Source organism: Balaenoptera borealis (assembly GCF_965194805.1).
Source record: "Balaenoptera borealis genome assembly, chromosome: 12".
Lineage (NCBI taxonomy): Eukaryota > Metazoa > Chordata > Mammalia > Artiodactyla > Balaenopteridae > Balaenoptera > Balaenoptera borealis.
The window spans coordinates 79,458,976-79,485,185 of record NC_138869.1 but is presented as its reverse complement, the minus strand read 5'-3'; the positions used below and the strand labels follow the sequence as shown (position 1 = coordinate 79,485,185).

The 26,210-nt window shown below is 44.7% G+C and overlaps 1 protein-coding gene across 1 annotated transcript in view; it reads left to right on the top strand.

The window, feature by feature from the left end:
* The first annotated feature begins 14,737 nt into the window (after nt 1–14,737).
* Nucleotides 14,738–26,210, top strand: part of CLIC5 (chloride intracellular channel 5) — a 109,152-nt gene continuing 97,679 nt past the window's right edge. Inside the window, exon 1 of the mRNA XM_082347662.1 lies at nt 14,738–15,135. Within this exon, the coding sequence (XP_082203788.1) occupies nt 15,073–15,135 (63 nt within the window). The 5' untranslated portion in view covers nt 14,738–15,072. The remainder of the gene's footprint in view (nt 15,136–26,210) is intronic.

Sequence of the window (26,210 nt, the reverse complement as noted above, 5' to 3'; positions counted from 1 at the left end):
CCCCTCCCCTCCCCTCCCCTCCCCTCCCCTCCTCTCCCCCTCTGCTGCTGGGGCTATGGAGCTTCAGTGGGCAAGAGAATCACAAGGGGAGGTGGGGGGAGCTTACAAAATGCAGATTTCCAGACCCCACCCTCCGATTCAGTGTTCGTGGGAGGGGCTCAGAGGAGCCCATTTTTAAGATGCTCCCTGAGTGATTCAGGAACGGACTGTCCTAGGAAACTCTGCTGGCCCCACGCCCTTCTTGAAAGGCTGGCTTTTGTGCTATTTATGGCCATCAACCTGCATTGTCCTTTGTAAATGCAGATGTGACGAGACTGAGCCATTGGCTAATTTCCTCTGTGCTGCCCACAGATGTACGAACAAGGGCAGTGGGAGGGTCTCCAGAGGAAAGTAGGATCTTCGAGTGTGAGGATGTCTGTGGGGGACGAGGGTCCTGAATCCAGGGCAAGTCTGTAGAAGAGGGAATTGGCTTCCCAAAGACAAACGTGATTGACTTTGCAGCAGTGGAGGACCCACATCGCCCGAGGGAGCTCTGACAGTCTCCTGACATGCCTGAAAAAAAAATTTCCAGCAACATACAAAGCAAAAATTGTAAAAAGTAAAAATAAAAAATTTCTCCCTCCTTCATCCCACTGTTCTGAAATAATCACTAGAGTTTTGTGTATAGCCTTCCAAACAATATGTGTAATTGTGTAGAGTGACATATATTTTACAAAAACAAAATAAACAAAATAAATGCATGCACTTTTCCACAATTTGTTATCTTTTTTTAACAATATATCCTGGACATCTTTCCATGTCACACAATCTATGTCTTTCCTGTGATAGCCTTCATTATGTGGACATACCAAAATGTACCCAGTCTCCTTCTGGTGGACATTTAGTTCACTTCCAATTTTTCCTTATTTCAAGCAATGATGCAGTGAACATCTTTGAATCTACACTCTTTGCTCACGTAAGAATTTCCTATCAGTGGACCTATTGGGTCTGCATATGACCCAAATTTGTCTTCAAATTTGATGGATAACAGGCCCTCCAAAAAAGATGTACCAATTTACACTCCCTACCCATATTGCATATTTACCCACAATTTTTATCATGAATCTTTAAAAAATTTTACGAACTAAATAAGTGAGAAAAATTGTTCATTGGTGCAATTTCAGCTTTTTAGCTAAGTGGTATGCCTTTTCATTAATATGACTAATATTAATTAGTGCCCGACTTCCTGTTTTTGTGAACTAACTGTTCATATCTTTTACCCAGAGTCAAGGCTCACCTTTGTGTTTTCACACATCGTGTTTTCTTATTTTCACTATGGCATCTGTTGGCAAAGAGTGAATAGTCTTGTGTTGGAAAGAGTAAATGCCATGGAGAGGGTGAGGGGCAAGGGAGCCATTTCCCACTTAATCAAGATATCAGAACCACCAACTCAGTATTAAAAAGCGCTACTTATATTATTTAGTGTGTAAGACCTTTAAGAACTGGAGCAACATCTTATATTCTGCAAAGAACAGTGATGGAAAAAAATAGGACCTTAATAAGGATTTGTTGAACAAATGAGTAGATGTGGACAGATAGATCCAAACATATACCATGTGTTGGGCATGAGGGGAAACAAAGGTAAGAAACATCACCCTGCTTTCTCAAAGCTTGAAAATTTGTTGGGGCTGTCGCTGTGTAAGGTGATGAGTACAATACAAAAGGTGGTTAAAGTAAAGGGATGAGTAGATGCCTCCTGTACTCGAAGATCTTAGCTCTAGAGGGCAACAGATACATAAACAAATAATTTCAATGTAGTAGAACAAGAAGAGAGATTTGCGTAATGGGTTATGGAAGCATGAGTTTAAGGATGAGAAAGAGTTTGCTGGGTGAGGAAACGTGCAAAAGTATCTCAAGGAAAGGGAGCAAAGACACGGAGATAGGAAACAGCAGGGTGTGTATATAGGAAATCAACCGTCATAGGCTTCCCGGAATCTTTAGGGCCTGAAGCCAGATGAGTCCAGTTGGGCAGGCAGGTCACAACCCGTCACATCATGGTCCACACTGAGCCACTGAAGAGTTTTGAGCAAGGGCTGGTGTGACCCAATGTGCTTTTTTTTTAAATTGTTATTTTATATTGGAGTATATTTGATTTACAGTGTTATGTTAGTTTCAGGTGTATAGCAAGGTGGTTTAGTTATACATATATCTATTCTTTTTCAGTTTCTTTTCTCATAGGTTATTACAGAGTACTGAGTAGAGTTCTGTATGCTTTACAGTAAGTCCTTGTTGATTATCTATTGTATATGTAGTTATAAGAGGTTAATGCCAACCTCCTAATTTAACCCTCCCCCACCTTTCCCCTTTGGTAACCTTAAGTTTGTTTTCTAAGTCTGAGTCTGTTTCTATTTGTAGATAACTTCATTTGTATCATTTTTTAGATTCCACATATAAGTGACATCATATGATATTTGTCTTTGTCTGACTTACTTCACTTAGAATCTCTAGGTCCATCCACGTTGCTGCAAATGGCGTTATTTCATTCTTTTTTATGGCTGAGTAGTATTCCGTTGTATCTGTGTACTACATCTTCTTCATCCATTCCTCTGTCGATGGACATTTAGGTTTGTAGATGGCTTACTCTGGCCACCGGGTGGAGGATGGACTTAAGGGCAAGGTGAGTGGCCGAGGTGGAGGGCAGTTAGGAATGTTCTATGACCGTTTAGGCAGGAGGCAATGCAGCCGCAGCAATGCAAATGGAAAGTGGAGAGATTTGAGAGTAGGGACTTGGTGACTAATTGGATTTGGGATGACAGAGGAATCAAACAAAAATATGCGCTTGGTTTCTGGTTTGGGTGACTGGATAGATGATGATGTCACTGGCAGGGAAAGAAAATACAGGATAAGGAGAGGATTATTTGTGTGGTATTTTGGAAATGTTGACTTTGAGGAAACTGGGATACCCACGGGATTTACACAGCACAGTTATATATTAGCATGAGGCTCTCAGGGACGAGATAATGGCTAACAGCTAAGATCTGGGAATGAATGAAGGAACTCCAGGTGGCCTTGGATTTCACGGCAGGGACCTTCATAAGCCTCATTCATAACTCACTCATAACCAGGCATCACTCCCAGAAGTTCATTGTCCCCCGATGGCCCATCACACTGCATATCTGAAATGAATTTGGGCCTAGATCTTTGAAGCTCTTTTGATCTCTAACACGAGCAGAGGAAGCCCAGCAGTGCATTCTTTGCTGTTGAATGAGTATGAGCTGCTCATAGATCCTTGTTCAACTTTCCTTCCCCAGAGCTCAATTCCACAGCCCAACAATAGTTTTGCTTGTGGTGAAAGGAAAATTGGGGTTCTCTTTTTTTGTGAAAAGATGCGCTCCCCTGAATAACAAGATTGGGATTGGGTGGCTTTTAGCCCTCACCTGTCACTGTCTCAGCATGAGTTAGTTTCTTGTTTACTATCCGCTAGTTTGAATGACCAAGAGCCTGGCTTCAGGGGAGACTCTGTATAGGATAAAGACATCAAGTACATCAGAGAGTTCCAGAGGCCAGCGCTGGCTCTGCTGCTCTCCAGCACAGGGAATTTGGATGAGTTATTTTACCTCTCTGAATCTGAGTTTTCTGATCTCGTTAAAATGGAGATAATAAGCGAAATACCTGTTCTCCTACTTTTCATGACTGCTGGTATGATAAAATGAGAAATATTTTTGGAGGGCCCATGCAAACGTTCTTATTGTCTGAAGATGCCTGGCAGAGGGCCTGCACTGACCAGGCCTCCGTCAGCAGTCATCAAAGGAACTCCAAGAACTACACTCATTCGTTTGCTCCTTTATCAACCCATTTACTCAACAAATGCCAGTTGAGTACCTCCTCTGTGTGAGGCTCTGTGCTCACTGCTAGTGAAAAAGAGAATGAACGCCATGAAAAGACATGGAGGAGCCTTAAATGCATAACGCTCAGTGAAAGAAGCCCGTCTGCAAAGGCTACATATTGCACGATTCCAACTATATGACATTCTGGAAAATGCAGAATGATGGAGACAGTGAAAAGATCAGTGGTTCCCAGAGACCAGGGGGAGAGAGGGGTGAATAGGTGGAGTACGGAGGATGTTTAGGGCAGTGAGACGACTCTGTAAGATACTGCGATGGTGGATGCATGTCACCATACACTGGTCAAAACCAATGGAATATAGAACCCCAGGAGTGCACCCTAATGTCAGTGTGGGCTTTGGGCGATAATGACGGTCAGTGCAGCGTCTCTGATTGTAACAAATGCACCGATCTGGTGCAGGATGCTGATAGTGGGGAAGCTGTGCAAGAGTGGGGGCAGGGGGTTCATGGAAACGCTGTACTTACTGCTCAGTTTGTTAGTGAACCTAGAGACAGACAGAGAGAGAGAGAGAATGGATGCTGTGTGCCTTTTAGGCCCCCACAGCTTACTAGAGGAGAGAGGAGCATATGCAGATCTTCAGACGTCGATAAACGGGAGTAAGTCCTGCATGCATACAGTGCAAGCAAGCGCCTTCCCTTTCTGTTGTTCTGATATTGTGTCTTCATTTGTGACAGGTGCATGCAGAGGGTCAGTACTATTTATCATTCAGACAGGAGCCCCTTCAGCCTTATTTACTGCAGGGCGAGCAGCTTCAAAATGCCTGTGGCCTTCCGAGACAGGGGTGAGGGGTGCCGAGTGGAGAGCATCCCCTAGGCTGGGTGCACAGCAGCCCTACAACCAGAGGGCAGGAACAGAGGAGTTGGCCTTGACGGATGAACTCAGCCAGACCACTTTGGCGTGGCTGTTTTGCATCCCTCTGCCCTTTAATTTGATGACTTCCCGTCGGGAGCCGGGTGTGGAGAGGAAGGCAGAGCTTAGGTCAGCGTTTGTTCCCTTGGGCCTTAAACATTGGGAGGCTCCATTAAGGGCATTAAGTCTGGTGTCTAGTGATGCAATCACCCTGTGTTATGTGGACGGAGGATCAGTGACTGAGCCCATATTCAGCTCTATTCATCTGGGGGCTTAATTTTATGACTGAGGAGAAGTGACAACGGTTGGGTTTACAAGATTCCAAAAGAGCAAGGTAAAAAAGAATTCGTTCCACTGTAATTGAATGAATTTCAGTGCATTTTTTAAACATAAAATCACTTAGATAAAATATCAGCCTTTGGAAGTGGGTTTGCCATCCCACACCCCCGTCGATGTCCTAGCCTGGTATAGATGCAGCCAATGAGCCAAACCAAGTGGGAGAGATCTTGAGGTGAAAAACAGATATTGCAAAGGAGTCTTAGACTAATGTCTACCTTTTGTATGGGGGTGCATTGCAAACTTTTCCAAAGTGTATTTAACTGAGGAAATTACGCATCATTACAGAGCAATACAGAAAGAGTATTGGCTGCAAACTCAATATACATTCAGTGGAGCTGTCATTATTTCTTCAGGCTGGAACTTTTTCACTGAATGAAAACCTCCAGGCAGATTTTCTCCAACAATTCCAATAATGTATTGAAATTATAAAGGTTGTATAATGTAACTAAATAAGAAAATGTGAAAATGTGACCCCACAAAATCACATAGGGATATCATGGAGGATTTCAAGCTAGACTTTCAGTTCTTCAACGTAAAATGCTTTGTTCTATCTACCTCAGGGCCCTCACACATGCTGTTCCTTTCTCTCTTCCCTTCAGTCTTCAAGTGACTGGCCCCTTTTTATCATTCAGATCTGGGCTTAAATGTCACCTCCCCTGAGAGGCCTTCCTCAGGAACACCCTACGAAGGAGGTTCCCTCATCCCTCACTGTGACTTTTTAGCATTGTAACCCAGATTCCCAGATAATATTGAGCAATTTTATAACTATAAGAGTATTTGGTATATAATAGGTACTCAATAGATAAAGGAATGTGAAAGTAACCCTGGCCATGGAAGTCTCAGTGGAAGAAGACTTATTCCTGAGGCAGCTGGTATAGATTCAAGGGCTATCTGGTTACAAAAATGTAGGTAATGAGCATCTTTTCTCAATACTATCAGATCTATTTTGATTCCGTGTTCCTAAAAACACATTGTATCTACTCAACTAGAAGGGCTGAGGAATGGAAGCACCCCCCCACCACACCCACACACACACCCACACACACACACACACACACACTTGTTTTAGGCACTGTGAGCTCCTTGGGACAGCGGCTGGGTCTTATTCATAAATTTATCCCTAGCATTGAGCATAACGCCTGGCACAGAACAGCCGACCATGTTTGCTGAAATTAACCAAAGTGAGATATTTGAAGTGCTTTCTGCCTTCTCCCTGGAAGAAGAAAACTGAAGCAATTCAAGGTAATATTCTCTGATTTTTCTGTCCAAGCTTTGTGGGGGTAGGGTTAATCTTCCTGGCAGCTTGTAAAAGATTGCACAGTTGGCGAAAATATATGACAAAAATAGAATCAAATCTTCCTCCCTGAATATAGATTAAAGAGAACCACTTATTACTGTGCTGCAGAAATAAATTTCTTCTGTATCTGCCTAGCTATGACCACGTAATAATGCACAGAAATGTTATGTTCTATTTCTCTGGGTTCCTAAAGTAGAGAGAGAGAGAGATACAAGGAAATAAATGGAAAGGAAGAAAGACTCAAATACAGGTATGTTCCTAGAATTCTAGGAAAGGAACAGACTTATACTGCTGCTCCCACTTTTAGGATAGATTATTTTAAAAATAATAATAACAATTCAGTTAGATCAATTCTGCCCATTTCCAAGAAGGAACTTGTAATTTTCTAAATAATATACTATGCCTGTCAGGAGATAATTCCTTATGTAGCTTAAAGAGCTGATACGATGGCAGGGAAGCAGTCAGATAAAGATAAAGGATGAAGGCTATCAAGCATGGTCAGGGTAATTACAGGGTACAAATTCCACTCTTCACCTGGGAGCATTGCTTTTTGAATGTGCCAGTAGCTGATCTTCAGCTTTCACTTCCAAACGGGGTGTTTACTTCCTTTCTCTGTCTCTGTCTCTACCTCTCTCTTTCTCTCACTTTTCTATGCATTTAAATATAATAATAAAATAATATTAAATAGTGCTTATTTATTGAGGTCATTAAAAGTAGACACTAGGGAGCCAAACAGACCCGATTCAAACCCCGGCTCTAGAGCTCTGTGGTTAGTTATGCTTACTGACTAATTTGTGTGTATCAGTTTCCTCATCTGTGAAATGGAGTAATGATAGTAGCTACCTTGTGTGTAGGGTTGAAGTGAGGGATTAAGTGAGAAACTGCCTGTGAAATGCAGTGCTGCCTTATATACGTTTGGGGGAAAAGAGCTCTTTTGTCCTTTGTTTATGGGTCAGTCAGTATGTTGGCTGCATTATGTATATTCATAAATAGAATTATATAAACTTTACATAAACTTGAGACAAGGTACAGTTATCCCCATTTTACAGGTAAAGAAACTGAGGCTTAGAGGGGTTAGATGACCAGGTTACAAGGCTAGAAAATGGCAGGAGCCAAGTCTTCAATTTGGAACTTCTGGATCTAAGCCCTGTGCTCTTTTCACTGTATTGTAAGACATTCAAAAAAAATCAATTCCTGGAGACATTGTTTTATGATTTTGTCATTTTATTCTGTAGCTATCTATGATCACCTTCAATCTACACATAGGACTTTTCTCTGTAACTTTGTCAATTTCTGAACATATTTTTATTTTCACCTTATATCTTAGCTTATGAGCCTGAGAAGACTACATAGTGTTTTTATGAGGACTAGACCTTTAAAAATAATACTTTTTATTCATCTCAGGATGTGGCCTCTTTTTTGAAGTGCATCATTCTGTTGCTGAGATCTTATTTCTGTCATATGGACCATCTCTTGCCCATGGCCCTCTTTAGTCTATGCAGGTTCTAACTGCTGTGGATATAAATCTCTAGTTGCAAACATCAGAAAACCCAACTGAAGATGGTCTGAGCCAAAAAGAGATTTTACTGACCATCAGGACAGGAAATTCTAGGCACAAAGACATCCAGTCCCCCACAGAACATGGTCTTCCTCTCTCCATCTCTTGGCCCTTGTTTTCTCTCTGTTGGCTTTACTCTCAGTGAGACTCCATCTTAGTGGTGGCAAGATAGTGCAAGCAGCTCCAGGATCATATCCTAGTTTCTCCGTAAGTCCAGCAGAAGGAAAAATTGTCTCAAAAAATTGTCTCTTTTCTGACAAAAGTCCCAGAATTGGATCTCACTGGATCCAAGTTGATCATGTGTCCATTTTGAACCAATCACTGTGCTCAGAGGGATTCAGAGGCTCCCACTGGCCAACACGAGTCACCTATCCACCCCTGAAACTCCACTTGAATCTAACAGGCTGTGAATGGAGGAGGTGTAGGATCTTAAGGAAAATTAGGGGCCCCTTTAACAAAAAGGATGGATTCTAGTTGTCAATCATTATAACAACACTTAACTTTTCCTTTCAGAAATGTTTGGTAATGGACATTTGCCCACTTCCCTCAAAACATTCTATATTCTGCTCCCACTTGTATAGGTGCTGACTTTCCATCCCCAATGTCCCTCACCTTGCTTCTTCTCCAACCCTCACTCCCTTTAACAGCACACCCTTTTTTGAGTTATTAAAGGCTGTCTCTGGTCAATTGGCAAAATGAACCTGTTGGCCAAAATAAAATCAGATGTGTGGGTAAGAGTAATATGGGTCAACAGTTGTTTTGGAATTTTGTTACATGTATTTACCTTGGACCAAGGTTTTTTAAGTGCATTTGTGTAATAGTTGTGTTTTTATGTGATTTTGCTGTGACTGAAGTATGAGCTTTGCCATTAAGTGAGGACAATCACCAGAGTAGTAAACCCTGTCAGAAATGCATGGTGATGCAATAGAACATGACCTGAGATCACTTTTCTCTTGCCTTTTGTCTCCTGTGGTTTTCCTTTCTCTAGGGGCTGGGTATTTTTTATTTTTGATGTGCTACTTCTTGGTCCCGATTTCTTTTTTCAGCTTATCTCTGGGTGTCTCTTAGGGTTCCAGAGTCCCCAAATCCAGTCAATCCTTATCTAAGACCAGCCATTCACTGATCCTACCGATTCAATAAGCAATTTCTAAATCTCTATCAGCATCTCTACCTCATCCAGCCACATCCTACTTCACATACACAGTAAATTCTGGTGGTTATGAAAATAGGCTTTAATGATGGAGAGACTTGGGTCAGAATACCAGCTGTGTTGTTTATAATTATCTATGTGACCTTGGGCAAGTTACTTAACCTCTTTAAGTCTTAGCTTCCTCATTTGCGAAATGAGACTAATAGCACCTGCCTTGGGTTATTATGAAGATGAAGCAAGCTAATAAGAGATTCAGAGTTCCCACACATGGTGGCCTCTTAGTAAATGTTAACTATTATTATTGTTACAGAACCCTTTCCTATGTTTCAGTTCAAAGTTAGAATACTTATAAAGACTTCACACTGTAATGTCCATTTCACTAACATCAGCCTTTGAGAGATATGAGTACAGAAGTCCAAGAGGAAGAAGAGGCTGTGAATAAAATAGGTGCCAGTTATGTATTAACTGATTCCATCAACCATTATTTAGTGAGCATGTACACTGTACTGGGAATATTATCAGTTTGTTTGCAAGTTTACAGCCAGGGGCCATTACATTCTGTGGCTTGTGCAAAAGAGACATAAAACTGGATTCCTCTCCTCGAGGAACTTTCACTCTTGTGAGAAAGACATGACTCAATCCATGAAGGAATTCCATGAAGAAATAATGCAGGAGCTAAATCTGCTCATTGTCAGGAAGTGATATGCACACTGCATGTTCTCAGAGGGTTCTAGAAAGAGCATGGCACCCCCAAAACTCTAGTGGAGTAATGAGTGAATCAGTGGGATGAGTGACAGTTGTTGACAAGGACCCTTGGCTTCAGTCCAGCCTACTCCCTGGCCTCTCCCTTTGCTGAGCACAAGTAGGCAGTAGGCAATTTCTAACAAAGATCACTGGCGATGTTGAGCACGCCCAAGAGCACATTAGTTGATGAAGGAATAGAATTAGCAACCCACCCCATGCTCCTCAGGGCCCGACCTGTGACCTCATGCAGGTGGAAGCACTCATCTCTCTGTGTCTACCCTCACTAGATCCTCCTACAGAGACACAATATGACTGGTGCTTCTGCAGCTGTCATCAAAATCTGCCAGTCTCCTCAGCTTGAACCTGAAGCCCTTGAGCTTGTCCAAGAGATCCTCTGCAGAGAATGTAAGGGTTGAACAACCTGATTCCTATATAAATAGCTACCTTGGGCAGAATGAGCGGATTCAACTAAATACCATTAGGTACATAAAAGTTAGAGCCTATAACTAATGATACACTCTGGTACTGTGTAAGGTGAACATTTTTGGAAAATTTCCTTATAAGGATCATCATTGTTTCATAATAATATATTCTTTTTCTCTTGTAAGTATAGCTAGAAGTTTATTAATTTTATTGATGTTTTACAAGAACCAGTTTCTGGTTTCATTGATTTTCCCCATTGTTTTATCTTTTTTTCAATTTCATTAATTTCTGTGCTTATATTTATTATTTTACTCCTTCTTCTTGCTTTGTGTTTAGCTGGCTATTCTTTTTCTAATTTTTTAAGGTGGAAGCTTAGATTATTGATTTGAGACCTTTATTCTTTTCTAAAAAGAACACTTTACATATAGATTTCTTCCTAGGTACTGCATTAGCTGCATCTCACAAATTTTGATATGTTCTATGTTCATTTGTATTTAGTTCAAAATATTTTCTAGTTAGCCTTGAGGCCTCTTTGTTAACAAGTGAATTTCTTAAACTGTATTGCTTAATTGCCAAACATTTAGGGGTTTTCCATATATCTTTATTATTGGTCTAATTGATTCTGTTATGGTCAGAGAATATATGTTGTATGATTTCATTCTTTTAAAAATAATAAGGTTTATTTTGTAACCCAGAATATGGTCTATTTTGGTGAATGTTCTGTGTGTCTATTTTGGTGAATGTTCTGTGTGTACTTGCAAATAGTGTGTATTCTGTTGTTTGGGTGGGATATTGTATAAATGTTTATTAGATCAAATTGTTTGATAGTATTATTTATGTCTTCTATACTCTTGCTGATTTTTTTGTCTTCTTGTGCTATCAATTTCTAACAAAGGAGTGTTGTAGTCTCCAAATGTAATTGCATATTTGTCTTTTTCTTCTTTCAGTTCTATCACTTTTGCTTCATGTATGTTGAAGCTCTGTTATTAGGTACATACACATTTAGGGTTGTTATAGCTTCTTGATGAGTTGACTCTTTTATCATTATGTAATACCCGTCTCTTTATTCATGATGATTTCCTTTTTCTGGAGTCTATGTTGTTTGGTGTTAATATGGTGACTAACTTTCTTTTGATTAGCATTTGCATGGTATTTTTCCCCATCTTTTTACTTTATCTATATCATTATGTTTGAAGTGAGATTCTGTAATGTGCCATTTTATTATTAGTTTTCTGTTTGCTCTCTTTTTCCCCCTTTTAGATTATTTGAATATTTCTTGTCATTACATTTTAATTTACATATTGGGTTTTTTAAACTACATCTCTTTGTGTAACTTTTATAGCTGTTGTTTAGGAGTGGTTACCATATACATACCTAACTTTTCTCAATCTGCTTAGAGTTCATAGTTCACCACTTCAAGTAAAGTATAGAAACATTACAGCTATATAAATTCCTTTGCCTTCACCCTTTATGTCATGTCATTAAATCGAATATATTGAAAGCCCAATCACATCAGTTATAATTTCTGACTTCAACGATCATACAAAAATATGGGTGTTGCACAGATGTGCACGTCATCCTTTCATTGGGGCCATTCTAATCTTTGCTGTATTGTTCTAATTTTAGTATATGTGCTGCTAAAGTGAGCATTGAATATGTTTTTGAAGTGCTTTCCTACTAAGGATTTATCCAAAACTTGCAACAAGTTTGTGAAACTATGATTATTAGAAGTACAGTCTATATGATCAGGGAAGTGTTTCTCTGAAGAAAGCTAGAATTGCTTAACCAATTATGCTTTGACATGAAAGGGTACAAAATAAGGTCTTTTTTGTCATGAACTAAAGCAGACTGTGGAATTAAAAACTAGAAATATTTTGTAACCAAAGAAGAAATTTTTTTTTGCAAAATGAAAGTTTATAAGATCAAAACTATCAGTTATCTGCAGGGATGTCCAAATGGGAGGTATTATCTAGAAATTAAAAGGGAACTGTTCCTTTTTTCAGTAAGTGGTAGATCTTTGGAGAAGATGAAATAGAAGCTAACTCTGCTAGGTTTGGGATTAGGGAAAGTAGAGGTCATACCACACATTGTTTAGCTCATAGCCAAGAAAATAATCACATGTGTAAAGCATCTTTCATTCAAAAAAAAAAACCCTCAAAGGCACTTTAGCATATAATTTTGTTTACCTCTTTCACATTGCTATTGTGAATATTGTCCACTGTCCAGAGCAGGAAAGTGATGAATCTGTGTGGCATGCAGTGAACGTAGCAGTCTCCCTCTGTAACCTTGTCCTTCCCAGAGTATGCAGTCATTGGCTTGGAATGTACAGCTATGAAGGTGACTGCTTCTCTAAAGGCTTTGGTGATGTAAGCCCACAAGGAGGAGGAGAGCAATTAAGCCTCACCTTGATGAAGCTATAGTGTACCATGAGGGCTGCAAGTTAGGCTTGGTGACTGTTTTCTTCAGTGAGTAGGAGACATTTGCACTTGAAGTTTATGGGGAAACAGCCTGCCATAAAGGGTGGTCAGGATACCTTGCCATCTTCTCTGCCTATCAGATGTCTGACTATTCAGGAAGGTTCAGCTGTAGTGCCTTCTCCTCTATGAGGTCTTTCTTTCTGGCCACTCCAACTGTGGTGAATAATCTCTCTACATGCTGACTTATGTAGCCCCTCCATGTGCCATGTGTGGCAGCCTTAGTCTTCCTCTCATGGGACTATTCTCCTGAAATAGATTTTAGTCTACATTAAGACCAGGGCAGTGCCTTTGTTTCCCCAAAGTGCCTTACCCAGTGTGCCTGAAGTTTGAGAGAGGCAGTTAGTAGAGTAGTTAAAAGCATGGGCTTTGTCTGTCTGAGTTCAAATCCTGATTCCACCATTTCCTAGCTGAATGACTACGGGCAAGTTACTTAAATAACTCTGTGCCTCACTTTCCCCACTTGTAAAATTGGGATAATAACACTATCTGTAAAAATTAAATAAGTTAAGACAAGTAGAGTGCTTAGCATTTTTTTGCCTGGTACCTAATAAGTATTACTTATTTTTATTAAGTGATTAATTTTTTTCTTAGAAAGCTGTGGAACAAATATATATTTGTAAGTAAGGCAAGAAAGACCACAGACAGGAGCAGCTAAAGAGAAGGCAAAGAACACAAATAGAAGTTGACCAGATTCCAGACGCAAAAGACTTAGCACCTGTTTTTAAAAGAAATGGAGGGTAGGAATGTAAATTGGTACAGCCACTTGGGGAAACTGTCTGGCAATGTTTATTCAAGAACATTCTAATACTCTAGAACCAAGCAATTCCATTCCTGAGTATATAGCCAACAGAAAAGTGTCCATGTGTCGTGAAAGGATTTTGATAGAATGTTCATAGCAGCCCCATGGTAGTCATTAACTGGAAACTATGCAAATGTCCATCAACAGAAGAATGGATAAATAAATTGAGGCAATAAAAATGGGTGGTTTCCAACTACACACGGCAGAATGGATGAATCTCACCAACGTACTGGTAAGCAAAGGAAGCCAGACACGGAGGAGTATATACTATGTTTATTGTAAGATTCCAGGCAAAACTACCCTGTGCTGTTACAAGTCTCACCCCAGGTGGGTGAGAGCCGTGGAGAGGGAGGAGAGCTAGAGAGGAGAGATCAGGATGAGCTTCTGGGCGGGTAGCTAACATTTTACCTCTTCATCTGGTGCTGGTTTCATGGATGGGTTCAGATTGTGAAAACTTATTTAACTGTCCGCTTACAAGATGTGCATTTTTTTCCCCATACGTGTATTATACTTCACTAAAGAAACAAACAAACAAAAAACCAAACAAAAAAAAGAGAGAGAGAGAAAAGAAGTAAAATAAGAATAGAAAAGAAAGAAAAAAGAAGAGAATGCAACAGACAAAATGAAAGAAAGAGGAAGAAAACCAGCCCATGAAGGTTAAAGGACAGGATCTTGGCTCTGGCTGCACCCGACTGGGCTAGCTCACCTCTCTCTCTACCTTACGCACCACCCCCTGCCCATCCCTGCCTCCCCCTCCCCCCAGCCCTACTCTATTGATCCAGCAGGAGGATGGCCAATGCATGGTTTTCAGGGTCCTTCCGTTCTCTTCCCCGCTACCCACAGCTCTCCCCACTCTGAGCATCCCTAAGGCAAGAAGGGGCTTTCCTCGTGGGTAACGCTGCTAGGAAAGTAACTTGGAGGACGTGATGCTTCGTTAATGAACGTAAAGCTTAAAGCCATCTTTCCTTTCTCTTCTCTTCTCTTCTCTCATCCTCTCCACCCCCCACTCCCATCCCCCTTTACCTTTCCCAAGGCATCCTCCTACCCCAGTGGCGCTGCCGCCCGGCCGGTCTGCGCGCGCCCCGCAGGGCCTGGGGTGCGGGGCGGGGGCCGCGCTCGCGGGGAGCCCCTCCCTCCCGCCCGCCGGAGCTGACCCCGCCCCGCGGCGCCGGCTATTTTGGGCGCGGGCGGCGACCGCGGGATCGCTGCCGGGCGCGGATCCGGTGACACCTCTCAGCGCGAGGCACTTGTTGCTCTCAGGACCTGCCGCCCATCCCTGAGCCCACCTTTCTCCCTCGCCGCCCCCCTGTCCCCTCCTGGCTTCCCTCCTTTCCGTGTGATCGCCCGGGGCACCGATCTCTCAGGCACCGCTGTCACCGGCTGGAGAAATAGATTAAAGGAGATAAACTAGATAAATAGATTAAAGGAGATAAACTTCTTCCGCAGGGGGCCCAGCCGGGCAGCAGCAGCGGCAGGAGCAGGAGCGCTGGCCCGGGCGCCGCAGAGGTGGCGCCTCCCCGGCCCGGGACGCTGGCCCCGGGCGCCGACGGCATGACGGACGCGGCGACGGCTAACGGGGACGACAGGGACCCCGAGATCGAACTCTTCGTGAAGGTAGGTCGGCGTCCCGGCGCCGCAGCACCTGCCGCGCCTCCAGCCAGGCTCGAGGCTCACGTGCCCGGGGCGCCGAGCGCTCTGGGACGCCGGACCTTCCCCAGGGAGCGCAGCCCAGCCCTGACGGTCCCTTGGGTGGCCTTTCTGTTGCTTCGGGGCTCCCGGGAGGGATGGAGTCAGGTGCAGTCTGGCAGGTGGCTGTCTTCTCGGAGAGTCTGCCAGGCAGTTTGTCAAACCCGCCGCAGGACCAGCCGTCACCCTGGCCCGGCGCGATTTTGGCCTGTCCTGAGGGGCATCTCCAGGTGCAGGGAGATGGCAGGAACCTGGCTGGACCCCTGAAACTTTCTTCTAAAATTGGGGGGTGAGGGGAAGGAAGAGGGAGAAAAGAAAGCATTACTAATAATATGACCTTTGGCAAAGCAAAAATAACATTTCTTAAAATCCCCCTTTTCTCTTTTACTCAGAGCTATTAAAAGAAAAGCAAAAGGAAACAAAGACGTTTTCTTGCTCTGTGACCTGCAAAGCAGAAACCAAACACTCCACTCGCCCACATTACTGTAATTGTCATAATTATGCTTCTGCGGGGTTGTAGCAGGAAAGGCTAAGGGTAACCTGGGGCAGACTGGGAGGAAGGGGCACAGGGGAAAAAATTAAATTAAGTTGCCTCGCTCCATGGACAGAAACGGGCTAACATCCAAACCTGCTGCACTTCCTTTGCAACCTGGAGGGGGAAGGATGGAGGCCGAGGCAGCGTCTCCCGGTCCTTGAGCGTAATAAGAAAGAAACATTTGATAGGTCTTCGTGCAGCAGAAGCGGGGAAACCTGAGGCGCAGGGAAGTTGCCTCCGGGGCGGTGCAGAGTCGCCAGGACTTGGGGGAGGGGGCGTCGGCAGGCTGCCTGAGCGCTGAGACCTTTCACAAAAGGGAAAAACCCTCAGAATGCAATTTCCTTAGACATATACAGGTAACTGAGAAGGGAAGAGAACTTGGTGCCTGTCAGGGGCCTCCTGGCTGAATTTAAAAGGCATATATATTCCCCAGGGATGGGGAATATACACTTCTTTTAAATTTGTTTTGGCCAAAGGATCCTTATCTAATACAAACTAATTAAGCAAATAGATTTTCACAGAAAGTGTAAGCTCTGTATGACCTTTTGGTCTTCGGTACCTTTTGACACCTAAAAAATAATAAACCAGTTGTGACTTACCTTACACTTGGAAATTGCTCTGTCTCAGTTGGCCCAGCCTACCACGAAGCTTTGTTAAATTTTTTCCGCTGGATTTTTTCATTTTGGAGGGTTATTTTTCAAAATTATCCATAGATATTACATTTGTTTTTTAGTGAGACTTACTTTCCTCAACCTGTTTCTCTCCCCCCAAATGAGGCTTCTGTCTCCCTCATTTGGTTTCTGGCACCCCTCTGGGAGGATTTCCAGGCTCTCTGGCAGACCAGGTAATGAAAGAGGTCATGTCCTCCCAGGCTGGGCAGTGTTGGACCCAGGGCCCGGCAGGTCTGCCCTGACCCCCAGCGTCCAAGCCTGCGGTCTAGGGAGTGAATACGGAGAGCTTTTACAGAGCAAGGAGTCTTGCTGTTCTTCTTGAGGAAAGCTATTCTAGGACTTTCTCAGATTCCTTGGGAGCAGGTAGTTTCACGGTGTCAAGTTCCTGAAAGATATTTGAAACACAAATTGACTCTTTTAGAGCCAAAGGAGCCCTTTGCCCCACTCCTAGGTGAGAAGACCATTCTACCTGCACCTTCTGAATTTCATGTTGGCAGCTTGGAGGGTTTCTCCATTTGTATAGAAAGCTCACTTCGCAGCCCCCGGTGCCCACAAGAATTCTAAAGTACCTGTGTTGTCATTTGTTTTTTTTTTCCCTAAAGGAAAGGAACCCATGAGAGCCAGGCAGGCCTTCTTGGTCAGTGCAGAAACCAGATTGATGAGGGAACAAAAAAATCAGATAGGAAAGCTCTTTTGATTCCCCCACCCCCCTTTTGAGCTTCTGGTTAGTAGTTACCATTTACAGGGACAAGTAAAGGCTGAAAAAAATTGTGAAAATAAAGACACTGCCCAGGCTTTGAACGGTTTCGTGTTAGAGAAGCAATGTCCTGATTTATAGAATCAGGCATTTCCATAGTTTGCGGTGTATCTTAGCTGTATGATTCCCATCAGAAGAAAGTCCTTCTTGTTGAAGGGGTCAGGTATCCGAGGTCATTTCTGCAGGCCCAGCAGGTTGGTTTCTAGGAAGCCTCCCAGGCAGGTCTTGCCTCACCCAGTAAGAGTTGTGATGTGGTCATCTTCAACACTTCCATGAAGGGACTCCCCCCCAAACCTGGCCTGTCCCCTGGGTGTGTCATTCAAAACCTCCATAATCCAGAGAGTTTCAAGGACATACGATTCTGTGCCACATCAATTGATAATCATTATCTGTTACTACTGCCGCTGCTAATAATAATACTAAATGGCAGCGTTTTAGGACTTAGGAAGCGCATTCAAATACCTTATCTCATCAGATTCCCAGCATCCTTGTTTGTGAGCCTTGGTTCACTCAGGAAAAGTGATGTAAACAAATAAATGTGGCTCCCAGGTACTTCTTGAGACGTGATGCTGTCAGAGCACTTGGCAAGCAGCCGTTTACTCTCCCTATAACAACCTCAGGAACTAAGGATGATGATTTGTCCCGTTTTATGGTTGAATAACTCAGGTGCTCAGGGAGCTAATGAGAAATGCCCAGAAGTAGATGGCAGTAAATAGCATTCAGATCCAGTCCTCAACTAGCAGTTTAGACTCTAAATTTCTTACTCTTTTCCAAACACCCATATGTCAGGTCTTGCACCTTCTTTTGCCAAGTCAGGCTTTCAAGTGTTTCCAAGACGACACTTCCTGGCAACTTACTAGTCCATTCTAATGTGGTCATAAAACGCTGTCAAAGCTCCTGCCCATCCCTGCTCTGTACTCCAAGTCTCTCCCGTCCAGGGAACATTCTAATGGGGGTGTTTAAGAGATCACAGAGGTTTGAGGAGGTCAGCTCTGATTCTCATTTGCCAACTAATGTGGATGGGGAAAAGGAGACAGAGACCTGGGTTCAAATCTTGTCTCTGCCTCTCATTTGTCGAGTGACTCTGAACAAGTTCAGAGTGTATGAACAAGTGTATGAGTCTCAATACACCCCTCTTAAAACAAGAGGGTGGTTACAAATAAGGTGCCCGTATCTTGAATTGTCCAAACCAAGACACTTCTGAGAGAGAAAGGTGCTTCCAATGGTTAGGCTGGGACAACAGGTGTCACCGATGTTGTGCAGGACGTGTGGCCACCCTGGTTATGAAAATACCTCCCCCACAGACTGGCTGTGAGGATGCCACAGGAACAAATAGAGGAAAGCATTTTGTAAATTGGAAATTGCCATGAACACATGGACTTCGATAAGGATATGAGTTCCATGGCAGATAGAACCTTTCTTGATCTGCAGGTCCCTGATTTGCCTTAGAGAACAATGGCCTGGCTGATTCCTCACTCGCAGGGCTATTTTGAGAATAAATGAGATCATACACAGCTGGGACTTTGATCACAAAGGGAGGACAACAGGTTAGAGTTGATAGTGGCAGTGAGTGTGGTTTATTGAAAGAAGAAAGAGCACGGAAATAAAAGCAAAACAGAAAGTGATTTGGGAAGACAAACACAGGATGTGCTGCATAGTTAGATCTCCATCTGTATCGACTCCCTCACCCCCAGTCCCACCCCTAGACCCCGGAGGTAGAAAGCCACCAAAGTGAAGTGATGATGGTGCACCAGTTGGCAACAAATGTCTCTTGGGGCCAAGGGTGTGAGTTTCAACAGAAACCAGTGGTTCTCAACTTTGGCTACATATTCAAATCATCTGGGGGAGATTTTAAAACTCCTGATGCCAGGCTGCTCCCCAGGTCAATTACAGCAGAGTTTCTGTGGGTGGGACCCAGAAGTGGTATTTTTACCCACACCCGCAGGTGACTCCCGCGTGCAGCTCTGGTGGAGAGCCACTGCGTCCTCATCAGAGGCGGGTCCCGAGGCAGTCAGCTTTGCCACAGCCGAACTAGGCGGCCTTGTTAGTGCAGATGAATGTCTAGAACTTCTAACAGCCTCTGGGCATCGTGGTCATCCCAATCAGGAGCGTTGTTGATAGAGAGCTTGCAGCCAACCGGTGTTCCGTGAACAGATGCTGACGGACTCTAAAGCCCTATCTGCAGGGCTCCAGAACAATCCGTGCATGGGGTCGGTCTAGTAAATAATCATCAATTCAGCCTGGGGGAAACAGAACGGAGTCCTGCTGATTGTCTGATGGAAATGACTAGTCTTTTCATTTACTGAGTGGTCCGAAAGGCTCTGACAGTGGTGCAGAGCACAAGTCAAGACATGGTGACCCGTGGTGTGGTCATCTGACTTCCAGAACAGACAGGATCAAATGTTGTGTTGCCTCTCAGACCCCAGCTGCCCACTGGCTGCCTGGTCACCTGCCCAAGCATGGGTTTATCAGGTTTTGAAGTTCCTTTTATCACATTATGCCACTGTTTTTCTTTCCCACTACCTCTTGGTTTTGACCTTTGGTCAATAATCCAATACACCAATTCATCTGCCCTGCTGTGTCAGCGAATGCATCCTTACCTGGTAACACATCCATGGGAGTGCTAATGTCAAAGGGCGACTCATACACATCCCAGGTTCCCTGGCAGGCGGTGGGAGTGAGGACTGAGGGTCTCAAGATGCTAAAGCCTACAGCCAGTGGTGTCAGGTCCTGCCTCCGTGCCGACTTGGGCTGTTTCTCTGGGTGTTTGGTGGCTCTCTCCACCCAGGGCAAAGAGCCCATCAATTTAGACGGTCAGGTCAAAAGCTTTCCATTCTTGGTTCCTTTTGAGATTCCAGATGCTGGGCCCACATGAGTGGTGACAGGAGGTGTAGTAGAAAAGTGCAGTTTTTGGTGTCAGACTGAGGGTCATCTGCTGTGTGAGCTAGGACAGGCTGCTTGACCTCTCTGGGTCACGGTTTTCTTACCACTACTGATAATGGCAATACCTATTTCCTGCGGTGAGTGTGAGCATTGAACAAGCTGTGTATGAATCTGGGGTCTAAGTAAAGCCTCCTCTGCAGGCCCAGTATAGCCCAAAAAGTGAGAAGCCAAGCCTTTGCATGTTCCTTCCTTGATGTGTCCCAGAAGTCAGACACTCAATCCTATGTTCTGCTGCCTCATTGCTGGAGCTGGGACAAAGGCCGCTGGGAGCCCGAGCACAGGACAGCTGTCTCTGGATCTGATCGCCTCCCACAGGGCTGCTGCTTCAGGAGCTGGAGTCCCCCACAGGCCACTGTCTGAAGTAATGTAACCACAGGGAGAGTGTAGATCTCTGACCAATGGGTGGATTCTTCCAACTCAAGAGATGTTGATTCCTCCTGTAGTTGCTCCCACATAGCTCGAGGGGCTGGACCAGGATGCATCAAACCACTGGGGGTGCTGCACTGGCCCCTCCCCTTTCAGCTCCATGGGGATGATACTTCCGGGGTTTTATCCCCTTCTTGTCACTGGATTCCAGGTTGGGCCTCCCCGGCTCATCCATAGGTGCTACAACTTTGACCCTTCAATAAGGAGAAGGCTCTGGAGTCCAGGTCCTTTAGTTCCAAGAGGACCCCTGGGATCTCTATGCAGATTTTCTCACTTGCTTGCAAACTTCAAGCTCTGCCTAGCCATGGTTACTCTCCTAGAAAACACACACACACATTTACGTGTATTATCTATCTGGACTATAGGAAAAACATAAGAGACTCTCAATATCTGGTACCTTTAAAAACTGTTACCCAGGAGACATTCTCAGTTGTCTTTTTCATCGAAGCTGGAAGACCAGAAATAGTGAAGATGCGAAGTGTTTAAAGCATGGGCTTCCTGAAGGTGTGAGTCTCCACCCCGGGGGCATCTTAGATCTGACGCTGCTTGTGAGGGGTCAGCTCCAACTACCAAGGAAGTGTCTCTGCCAGCTCCCTGAGTGAGACTCTACTTTGCACACTCATATATTTATTCAGGGAGTATCTTAGTTCTGAGATGTGAAGTGCTTTAAGGATAAATAAGATAGATAATCTGCCGTCAGAAGTAAAATGAATTCTTTCTGGTAAAAAGAAATGGAGTTTTTAACCCTAAAACAAAGTCCCCTCTAGCTCTGTTAGCTCGGGAAGGTTCTTTGAGTTATGTTTATTACAGCGCTCACGGTGAACAATGGCTAGGCCACTGGCCTCCAACCTTTGGGGCATGAAAAAGTCACTGCAAAGCTTTTTCATATGGACCTGCCCAGCCCTGTCCCCAGAGATTCACATTCAGGAGGTGGGGGTGACTCCCAGGCATCTACCCCTGGGTGATCCTGGGATTCGTCAAAGGTTGAGAACCACTGGCCTAGATCATGGGTAAGTAGGGTTGAACCTGCCCAGTGGAGGATCCAAAGGGCAAGAGAAAGTCGACTCCCCACTGGAAGCGTGCATTTCTTGGGATGGAGGAGGCTGAGACAAATATGCTCATTAGCCTGAATCACCCCAGATCGGCCCTAAATAAACCAGAAAAGGGAGGAAAGGAATGCTTTTGACCTTTCTTTTAAACTTGCTTTTCTTCCTTTGTAATTTTTTTATGATATAGGAGTGACAAGTAATTTAAAAAGCTGGGCATGAAGGAAGTATTAGTGAGATAAGAAATGCGAGGAGTTAAGAGATTAAAGACAATCCATCCATCAATTAACCAATTAACAAACATGTTTATGGAGCCGCCTACTCTGTGCCAGCCTCAGTGAAAGCTGAAATCAGGGAGGGGAGATCAAAGAAGATGGGGTCTCAGCAGCCCATGAACTTGCAGCTGAGGAGTAAAAATGCCAACATCATGCCCCGTGAGTGGTAGGAAACGAGATGAGGGGAGCCGATGAAGGGACCCACGTGGCTCAAATGAGGCCTCCAGGTCTAGTCTGCGGGGAGGTGGGGCCTGAGTCGTGCTCTGAAGAGCGATGAGAGTCACTGAGTGACTAGGCGTGGGAAAGCACGTCAGGTCCAGAAACAGTGTGGAGGTGAGGATGCGCGGGGCCCAGTGGGTATACAAGGTTGGCTGAAGGGAGCGGTATGTGGAGGGCCACAGTTGGAAATAAGATAGAAACGCAGCAGTGGGAAGGGGTTTTGAATGGCAGGGAAGTGGGTTTTGCCCCCTGGTAAGTAATGGGGAGTTACCAGAGGGTTCTACCCAGGGTAGGAGCTTGATTTGGTCCCTGCTTCGTTAGAATGGTTCCTATGCTATTTTGCACGATGTGGTGGGAAGATTAATGAATTCAAAGTAAGAAAACCTGGATTCCAGGTCTGGCTCTGCTGCGTATTGGTTGTGTGGCTTTCTTTAAGGCCAAGCTTCCTCTTCTGTAAGATGGGCTCAACAATCATAAAATCATAGAATTTCTGATTGGGAAAAACCTCTTAGAAGTCATGTGGTCTGACTCCCTCTTGTCGGATAAATTCACAGTCTAACATTTCCGGTTACCTGCTTTATGGGTTTAAGGAAGAGAAGCGAGATGACGCGTGTACTGCCACTGTTTCTGCCTTCGCTCTTATGACTGTGCTCGCGGTGCTTATGAAGAAGGAGAGCCTTGCAGCAGAGGCCGGGGGGGAGGCTCCTCCAGGGTTTGCTGTGGGGAGGCCACCGTGAGCTCAAGCTGGGGCCGAGAGGAAGAGCCTGCTGGGCAAGAGTGACGTGGGTGCAGAACGAGCACAGGCCTTGGAAGAAGCCTGTGCGAACACAGGAGGGGGGCCCCAGTTTAGGTTCATGGTCAGTTCACCTCTGGAGAGACTGGTCTCCAGGTCTGGGATGCTGATGCTGTTGATGGGCTTGGCCACTATCGTCCAAGCTGCTGTAAGTGGATTGAGTGCAGATGAACGAATTGAGCTTCAGCTTTACGGTTCCTTTTTAACCTGGAAACCCTACGGATCTAGGATAGAAATAGAGCCTCGAGGAAGGGAGTTGTTGTTGGTAATGAGACTAATCTTCTGGTTTTAGAACTGTTCTGTTTGAGGTGATGGCAGGCTAGTTGAGGGCAGATGGCCATTGGAGTCCTGGAAAACCAGAGCTAACAATGAGATAAAGGTCAGGCTAGGGGTGTGGATTTGAACTCGTGTTTCCTTCCTACCACCCTTGAAGGCATGGGTTCCCTGGACGAGGGAGCTTGGAGAAGGGCTAAAGAGGTAAGGACTGTGCTTTAGGAAATGTCCATTTGAGAGGGAGGAATGAGGCCCAGGAGGATTTAACAAAGGTGATGAAGAAGCAGAGCGGTAGGAAATAAACATGATGTCCCAGACAGAGGAAACCGTATGGACGATGGCTTGTAGAGGCAAGAAGTGTCAGGAAGTGTCTAGAAGAACTAAGCATTCTACTGTTCTTTGGCAAAGCGTGTGAAGGGATGTGGGGAAGGCAGACAGATATATAAGTTTGGGTCGGATCATGAGGCAAACTGAGTGATTTGGGCTTTTATTTAAAATGCAGAAGATCGCATGTGTTACCTCGTGCTTGTGGGGCAATTATATTTCAAAAGCGAGGAAAGTACTTAATAATCTGAAGGTGGCGTGCCTGGCCCCTTTGTATCTAAGGAGAGGTATTCTGAAGTGGAGTTCATCACACTGTGTCTTGGGTGACCCCCAGGCTGTGGTGTGTAGAAGTTTGGTGCTGGTTACCCTATACCCTATACCAGCCTCTACGGAGCTCAAGGTGATGTTTTCCACTTCAGTTTATCATTATTCTAGGGTAAGCGGGGAAGACTCAAGTATCAGACTGGAGATAACACAGAAGGTGAAGGAGGGGAGGGTGTGTAGTGAATGGACGCCAACTGCGAACCCATTACCTAAAACGCAGAGGAAGTGGAAACCACGTCCCAGTTACTATTGCTTAAAAACTCAGTTTGGGAGGTTGGCATGACAGCAGATAAAGACTTCTTGACTCAGCCCAAGGCTCTTCTCCCCTCACTGCCCACCTGTGCTTCCCAAAGCTGACAGGGAGCAGAGACCCAGGAAACACAGCAGGTGGGTGGTTGCAGCGGGGCGGGGCGGGGGGCGGGCAATCTCACCTGCCTTTTCTTCATTTTCACATTTGGATTCTGTGGCGTTTTGTAGTCATATCATAAAATCTAGCATCCACTCTGTCTTTGTTTTTTTGCCTTGGAAACCAAAGGAGCCATATGTCTGTGGTCCTTTATCACAAATGCCTCAGATTTTTCCTGTGGAGATAAAGGGTTCTGAGCAGGGCTGGACCACAGGACTTTCGGGAGATAAGGATGCCATGTAGGGAAGGTTACGTGACCTCTCCTCCTTGGAGTACTTTAGGAGTACGTAGAAGGTGTTATCTGTCTGGTGGGATTATTATAAGGGTCAAATAAAATCAGAAACATGAACTCCTTTCGTAAACTAGAGTTTTCATTGTTTAAGTGTAGGGCATTGTATTGGTCAGTATGCACCCATCACCTTGTTCCCACAAGAGCTCAGTGGAGGGTTTGGTGAACGATCTTCCTTCCTCTGGCTCCTTCTGCCCTGTGGTCCTGCCACTCCCTAAGGCTGCCAACTCCTCTGCTGGACTCTGCATTCGACCAGCACAGGGGGAAGGATGGAGCATCATGTGGAAGACGTGGAGGATCACATGAAGACCGTGCATGGTCCCTGCCTGGAAGTGGCCAAATCACTTCCAGCCTCTTTCCATAGTCCAGAACTCAAGTGTCACTGAGCTGTGTTTTCAGGAAAAGCGGAAGCAGGCTTGAACAAACAACAAACCAGTCTCTACCGTAGAAATGATTTATTTCCTTGTTTCCTACCACTATGTCATCTCATCACTCCCTAAGACGGCATCCTGCCGACAGCCTGTCTCTTCTCCTGTCTGCCATGTTTGATACCATGAGCTTAATCTTCCTGGAATACTCTCTTGGTCATAGCCACTCCTCTACCTGCTAGATCAAGTTCCCCTGCTTCTACCTGACATTGAGGACACTCTAACCAGGCCTGCATTCCCATTCCCAGCCTGATTTCCTATACTCCCTTAAAACGGTTCCTTATGTGTCCGTACGGTTTCGGAAGCATTTTCGAGTCTCATCTGATTTTATCCTCACACAGTCCCTTGGAGGAAGGAAGAGGTTTAATCCTCATGGCAGACAAGATGACTTTCTGGGGCCTGTACTCTGGTTTCTTCTGCACAAGCTGAGGGAGAAACCTGGAGATCCTGACCCTAGACCTGAGTGATCTCAACCAGAACAGGGTGTCCCAGCCTCGCATGATCACACGATCTACCTGGGATGCTTTACAAATTCCGGCACACACTTATGAATCACAGTCTTGTGGGGAGGAGGTCCCGGGCATCTATAATTAACTAGTGCCCCAGGGATTCCGATGCACAGTCCATTATGGGAACACTGCCCATGACTTAACAAGGGCCCATGTGGATACCCTGAACCCAGAGAAGTGAGTCTAACGGTGGGAATGTGAAGGACCGTGACACGCACTGGAGAGAAATCTGAAGGGCAGTGGGTCTTCCAGCTGCTTTCAGGTCACCTCAGTGTACCTTATATTCCAATCATCTTAAATATTGACCCTTGACTTTAGAACCTGCTCCATGGCCTTTGGAGTTAAAAAACAGTCATGGGCTTTTGTTTTTTGCACAGCTGTTCTGCCTATCCCCGGAATATAATGCGCTTGAAGTGGAAAATGTCGGGAATTGATGGGTGGGGGGGATATCAGGGGAAATAAGGTGAGATAAACAGAGGAGAGCTGACTTGACTTATGAAGTAGAAAAATCAACCCTCATTCCCCAGTCCTCTTTGGTCCCATGAGTGTCTCTGCACTTTCAGAAGTCAGAGAATACGTTTGGAAACTGAATAACAATAGCCATGGCTCTGTGCTGTTCTGAATGCCTTGCTTATTTAGCTCCTTGAATTCCCTGGGTGGGTCCTATTATTACTCCCCAGTTACAGATGAGGAAAGTGAAGCTCAGAGAGACCGAGTCCACTGTCCAAGGCCACAGAGCTAGGACACGGTAGAACTAGGCTTTGACCCCCATCCCCAGGCAATGG